Raw genomic sequence first — 7,128 nt, 5'->3', positions numbered from 1 at the left:
GGAGATTATTTTGATAAAGACACTAAATATATCTTTTTTTAAAGAAGTTTACATGTGTCATGATATTATTAGACATCTTTATTTATCGGTTAATAATTTATTTTTTAATAAATCTGAACAAAATCGATTTATTATAACAACAATAATAAACCTAATTGTCTGCATTATAATTATTAGATCCAATTTAATCCAATCAATTTACACAATCTGAATTGAATCATATTTAAAATTTTTGTTATAAAAAACAAATATACCCTGACATTTTGTTTGACGAACATTTAAAAAAAAAGACCTGAATTGGTTTATATAAATCGAACGGGTCGAACCAACTTTAAAGTATTTGATTTAGAAACAGATTTTATTAACTGATTTTTAATAAACAACTAATTACAGAATAATACATTAGTAACTTAAAAAAAAATCAGTTTGAACATTTTTATAAGAATATCTCTTTATTTAAATAGATGAATGAGTTGACTACACTACTAATACAAATTAAAAACCCAATTTGGTTAGAACTTAGAAGTGTTTCTTTTTTCTTCTCCAATGTTAAAAGGTTGAGTTACACATACTTAACCCAATCCAAATTTGTAAGGGATTTTAGCACAAAAGAAATGAAACCGGTGATAGTTGTCGGTACCATATCCTATTTGAGTTGGTTGGTAAGCACAGTGTCTTTTGTTAACACGTGGACAAAATTCATACCCGACACCTCACCAATCAACCTCCCACTGCTTCTCATCCATTTATTTTTCTCCAGCAATGCATCTCTCCTTTTCATTTTTTATTTTTGGTCCAACTATTTTTTCGTGTTCGCTTATATTTAAAAAAAAAAAAACAATAATGAGCAAACACATATATTGAACCGAAAGAGCTAAAAAGGAAACCAATACGTTTATACTTTTGACAAGAAGAACAAGTTAAATAAAAAATGTTGGTGCCATTTAATTTTGTTTTTTCCTTTCTCCCTCTGTCTTAACCATTGTGTGTTGATGTAAAATATGATAGTTGAGTAATTTTAATTATCCAAATAGAGAGAATGTCTAATTTGATCATTGAAATTCTTATCGTTTATAATTAAAATAGTACATAACTTTTCAAAATAATCAAATTAGTTCATGAATTTATAAATTATAAATTTTTGTTACTTGGTATTTATTCTATTAGTTAAAATTTGTTAATATAAGCTATTATTTCTCTTTGTATAGAAAGTTGTTAGTAGTAGGTTTGATTGCACATGCTGAGCTGTATAGTTAGTTAGAGTAGTTATAGCATTCTGTTAGAAATAGTGTTTGTATAAATAGCAGATTATAGCTTTGTATTCTTTGAGTCTCATTATTATACAAGTTCAATTATCAATTCCTTCTTGACTTCTCTGTTTTTTGTTCTTCTCCATACTCACATGCAAATTTAACATGATGCGGTGAGCGTGGATGGAGGAACGTTGAGATCTTGATTGAAGGATGAGGAACTTGCTCTCTAATTCACAATTTGTTGACGTGATTAAGAGAAGGATGATGAGTCCAGCTTCACGGTTGAAGCGCTCGTTCGCTGTTTTTGGTTCGTGAATTTTTTTTTCTCTTTTCCTTCGTTTGATTTGAACTCACGCAATTTCTTCTCATTTTTCTTCATACCTATTTGAAATCTCAGCATCCGCTCTTCTTCTTCATCTATTTCTTTTCTTCTTCTTTCTTGAACTCACACCGTAGAGTTTGATGAGAGCTTTGTTATCTAACTGTCTTCCCGTTAAGGAGAGATAACGAGTTTCCAATCAACGAGATCAAGAGAGAAAAATTACAACCGCTTCTGGTATCTTCACAGCAATGGAAGGAAAATCAGATTCAAGTGAAGGATCTACAGGAGGTGGTCCTATGATGGACATGCAGCAATTCACAGCGTTCTTCAGTCAAGTGGCACAGATCCAAAGCCATATCAACAAGACAAATCCGAATTAAGATCTCTCAAGCCCTTATTACATACTTCCTTCTGAAAATCCAGGTATACCTATTACCAATGTAATCCTTACTGGTTCAAATTACAGTGCGTGGAGCAAAGCTATGACTAATGCTCTTACATCCAAAAATAAAATTGAATTTATTGATGGCACTATCCTGAAATCTGAGAAAACTGATTCTAATTTCAAGGCATGGCAACGATGCAATACCTATGTAGTTGCTTGGATTAATCTTTTCCTTAGTCCAGAAATCTATCAGAGTGTTCTTTGGAACAACATAAGTTACGAATTATGGAATGACCTTAAGCATCACTACTATCAGGGTGATAGGTTTCGAGTAGCTGAATTGAATGAGGAGATTTATGCATTAAAACAAGGAGATTTGTCTGTTACAGCTTATTTTGCCAAACTGAAAAATCTCTGTGAAGAGATTGATGATTTTAGAAGTATACCTGGTTGCAATTGTGTTAAATGTGAATGTGGCTTAGGCATTGTTAGGCAACACAGGGAAGAGGACAGAGTCACCAAATTTTTGCGTGGTCTTGGAGAGCAATATTCCACTGTTAAGTCACAGGTTATGTTAATGGATAATTTGCCTAGTGTGAATAGAATTCTGTCAATGATCACTCAGCAAGAAAGGCAGCTGTTCAACTTTGATAATGCTTTAGATGCTAAGATTCTGGCAGCCTCTTCTCAGCCTGACAACAAAGGTAGAAATCCATTTAAAAAGGGACAAAATCGCATCAAATTGTAGTGCACTCATTGTGGAAAATCAGGATACATTGTGGATAACTGCTATAAGAAGCATGGTTATCCACCTAACTTCAAACCCCGGTTTGAGAAAAAGTCTCCTGTCCTCAATTGTATAACTGCAGCAGACAATCCTGAAGATGAAAATGATGACTTCAGTGTTTCACAATTGGTTAGAGGTGAACCAACCATTAATGAATTCACTCCAGAGTAACGAGAAGCTTTTTTAGCCCTGCTCAGCAAACAAGATGTGCCTCATTCTCATAGTATCAACCAGATTTCAGCCAAAGCAAATCCTTCTCCTTATACAGGTAGAATGGTAAAAATTTTACAATTTGATTCTCATTTCAAAGCTCTAAATATTTCAATCAATAAACACAAGCCATGGGTACTTGACACTGTAGCTACTGACCATGTATCATATACCCTGGCAGATTTTCAAAATTACTTCAAAGTTGATCCAATTATTGTCAAATTACCTATTGGAGCACTCACTACTAGCTGCATCATGGGTACCATTATGTTTTCTGACAATCTTTTTCTCGCTAATGCATTGTTTATTCCCACTTTTATCTTCAAACTCATATCAGTTTCGAAACTTACTGCATCTTTACATTGCAAAATGAGTTTTACTGACAAGACTTGTGAGATACAGGATCTGCACACTTTGAAGATGATTGGTGCAGCTAGCAATGTTGATGGTTTGTACATTCTGCACAAAGAAGTCAAAGCTCTCCCTCACATCACAGCAACTTCTCGTAGCCAATTTTCTCAGTCTTTATGGCATGTTAGATTAGCGCATCCATCTCATGATAGGCTTGTTGCATTGCAAAAGAATTTTGAGTTTATTGATTGTACAAAACATACAGAACCGTGTCATTCTTGCCATCTTGACAAACAAAAGCGATTACCCTTTTTTGTTAGTTCTAATACTGCAGCTAATGTACTTGACCTCATTCATCTTGATATTTGGGGACCTGTTTCTGTTCCCTCATTTACTGGGAAGCGTTATTTTCTTACTATAGTGGATGATTGTTCTCGATTTACTTGGATTTTGTTCATGAAAACTAAAGCTGAGGCTTCTTCATTGGTTAAAGATTTTGTCATTTTTGCTAAAACCCAATTTGATGCAGTGGTTAAAACAATTCGCACAGATAATGGGCCTGAGTTTTTAATGCCTGCTTTCTACAGCTCTAATGGCATATCTCACCAAAGAACTTGTGTGGAAACTCCACAGCAGAATGGCATTGTTGAGCGCAAGCATCAACACATTCTTGCTATGGCTAGAACTCTCTTGTTTCATGCTCATTTACCAAAATCTTTTTGGAATTACAGTGTTGGACATGCGGTCTATTTAATTAATCGACTGCCAACACTCTTTTTGCAAAACAAGTCTCCATATCAAGTTCTTTATAAGACTTTGCCAAATCTTTTCCTTCTCAGAGTCTTTGGTTGTTTAGCATATGCTGGCAGCCTTGCACGACAACGAGGCAAGCTGGATCTAAGAGCAAGAAAGTGTTTACATCTTGGATTCAGGGAGGGCACAAAGGGATATCTGCTCTTTGACTTGCAAACTCGAGAGATTTTCTTATCTCGGGATGTCCAATTTTATGAGAATTGTTTTTCTTACTGTCATTCTACTAATGCCAACAATGACAAAATTTCAGCTTCCTCTCATTCATCTCATGTTGCATCTCATCCCTTTGATTATGAATTTTTGGAAGGGAGTCAGATACAAGTTTTAAACACTGATGATGCAGCCACTCAACCAAGCTTGCATCACCCAAATCTCAGCCAGCAGGAAGATAATGCTTCCTCTGAATTAAATGAAACTGATGAAATTCTCCTCTATCTTGAAATTCATGATCATTTGAAAACCACATCTGCATCACATGAAAGATTTTCAACTCATAATTCTGCTGCTCTACCTGAATCCTCCATTATGCCTGAAGTTGCTAATGTAAGGAGATCAACTAGGCAAACTAAATCACCTGCATACTTGCAGGACTATGAGTGTCAAACCATCAACACTGTTTCACCCTCATCGCAGCTTACTACTCAAAGGTATCCCCTCTCTAATGTCTTGTCTTATACTAGGTTTTTCCTCATGTATTTTGCATTTTCTGTTGCTATTCAAAATTTAGAGCCTAAAACCTATGAGGATGCAATCACTCAAACTTGTTGGCAAAAGGCAATAAGAGCTGAACTGACTGCCTTGGAAGAAAACAAAACATGAAAGCTAACTTCTTTACCAATTGGAAAGAGAACAATTGGATGTAAATGGATCTTTCGTACCAAATACCACCCAAATGGTACAGTAGAGAGGCACAATGCAAGACTTGTTGCCAAGAATTCACACAAGTGGCTGGTGTTGACTATCGAGATACCTTCAGTCCTGTAGTAAAGCTAGGGACTTTGAGAGTGGTACTTGCTGTTGCAGCAGTAAAAGGGTGGCACCTTAAACAAATTGATGTCAACACAACATGTTTACATGGTGAACTTGATGAGGAGGTCTATATGAAGGTGCCTCCAGGTTTAGAAGCCTCGCCTGGTCAAGTTTGCAAGCTTGAAAAGTCCTTGTATGATTGAAACAAGCGAGTAGGCAATGAAATTGCAAGCTCAAATCTGTTTTACTCGAGCTAAAATTCACTCAATGTAAATAAGATTACAACCTCTTCACCAAGACTACTTCACTTGGATTCACAGCAATTCTCGTGTATGTCGATGATTTAGTATTGGCAGGTGATGATCTAAATGAAACTAACTTAGTTAAAGATGTTCTTAATGAGAGATTTCGGATCAAAGACATGGGAGACTTGAAGTACTTCCTTGGTATAGAAGTGGCAAGATCCAAGACAGGAATTGCTTTGTACCAGAGAAAATATGTTCTTGATTTACTCAAAGAAACAGGATTTGAAGGGTGCAAACCTGCCACTACTCCCATTGATTATGGAGCAAAGCTCAGTAAAACTGCTGGAAAATTGCTCACGATTCTAGTCAGTATAGAAGAATTGTGGGTAAGCTCTTATGTCTAGCAAATACTAGGCCTGATATAAGTTATGCCATTGGGAAGCTAAGCCAGTTTTTGGACTGCGCCACTGTTGAGCATTTGAAGGCGGCACATAGAGTGCTGTGTTATGTAAAAGGTTTCCCTGCTGCAGGCCTCTTCTTCTCTGCAGAATCTGATTTGTAACTTACTGGTTTCTCTGACTCTGACTGGGCTGGTTGTGTTGACTCTCGAAAATCCATCTCGGCATACTGTTTTTATTTGGGACCATCATTGGTTACTTGGAAGAGTAAGAAACAGCTTACAGTTGCAGCCTCCTCCTCAAAAGCAGAGTATAGAGCTTTAGCTCTGGCCACCAGAGAAGCCCAATGGCTGAGCTATGTTCTTCAAGATCTTAGTGTTCCAATCACAAAGCCTATTAATTTATATTGTGATAGCAATTCAGCTATTTACATTTCAACCTGTGTTTCATGAACGTACCAAGCATATCGAAGTTGATTGCCATATAGTCCTTGACAAATTGCAAGAAAAATTGATTCATCTTCTTCCCATTTCCACCAATAATAAGCTGCCGATATTCTCAGTAAACCTCTTGCTCCTGGGCCTTTCAATGCAGGTTATTCTAAGTTTGGATTGTTGGATCTCTTTTCTCCCAATGTTCCAAGCTTACGGGAGGGTGTTACTTGATATTTATTCTATTAGTTAGAATTTGTTAATATAAGCTATTATTTCTCTTTGTATAGAAAATTGTTAGTAGTAGATTTGATTGCACATGCTGAGCTGTATAGTTAGTTAGAGCAGCTATAACATTCTGTTAGAAGTAGTATTTGTATAAATAGCAGATTATAGCTTTGTATTTTGAATTTCATCATTATACAAGTTCAATTCTCAATTCCTTCTTGGCTTCTTTAGTTCTTCTCCATACTCACATGCAAATTTAACAATTTTCATTTATTCCTAATTTAACTATCGCTGACATAAAATATTATAGGGCCAACATGACATTTTCAATAATGAGGTAACGTGACTAAACTTAAAGTATGATCAAATAAGTGTGCTAAATTGGTTAAATGAACACATTTTAGTATCTACACAAATAAAATACCAATTAACTAAAACGAATTAAGTTAACAAATTTAGATATCTATTTAATCATATTAAAATCTTAGTTACATCTTTTAATTATTAGAGATGTCATGCCCGATATTTTAGCGTTCTATCTTAGCATTGTGTTAACCGTAGTTAAATTAGGGATGAATGAAAATTTATGATTTATAATTTATAATTTTAAGGAACCAATTTAAACATTTTCAAAAATAAAAGACGATTTTTATTAAGCGCTAAAAATTTTAAAGGCCAAACTATGAACATTACCTTAATCCAAATGATATAATTCGATGTTGTTAGTGGTAATTGA

The 7,128-nt window shown here is 35.0% G+C and overlaps 2 protein-coding genes across 2 annotated transcripts in view; both read left to right on the top strand.

Annotated features, from left to right (window-relative positions):
* Positions 722-7,128, top strand: part of LOC107642571 (thaumatin-like protein 1) — an 8,564-nt gene continuing 2,157 nt past the window's right edge. Inside the window, exons 1-2 of the mRNA XM_016345966.2 lie at positions 722-741; positions 3,908-3,914. The gene's annotated coding sequence lies outside the window, so the exon portion shown is untranslated. The remainder of the gene's footprint in view (positions 742-3,907; positions 3,915-7,128) is intronic.
* Positions 2,058-2,918, top strand: LOC107639993. The gene is made up of 2 exons (XM_016343544.1): positions 2,058-2,664; positions 2,731-2,918. The coding sequence occupies exons 1-2, from the start codon at positions 2,058-2,060 to the stop codon at positions 2,916-2,918; spliced, it is 795 nt and encodes a 264-aa protein (XP_016199030.1).

The sequence above is a fragment of the Arachis ipaensis genome, chromosome B05, assembly GCF_000816755.2.
Source record: "Arachis ipaensis cultivar K30076 chromosome B05, Araip1.1, whole genome shotgun sequence".
Classification (NCBI taxonomy): Eukaryota; Viridiplantae; Streptophyta; class Magnoliopsida; order Fabales; family Fabaceae; genus Arachis; species Arachis ipaensis.
The sequence above is the reverse complement of the archived record's forward strand: the minus strand, read 5'-3'. Positions and strand labels throughout refer to the sequence as shown.

Excerpts from the sequence above, each read along its gene's own strand:
- LOC107639993 (XM_016343544.1), top strand. The coding sequence starts at position 2,058 with ATGACTAATGCTCTTACATCCAAAAATAAAATTGAATTTATTGATGGC. Across the intron at positions 2,665-2,730 it reads TTCTCAGCCTGACAACAAAG|GATACATTGTGGATAACTGC; the intron begins GTAGAAATCCAT and ends GTGGAAAATCAG.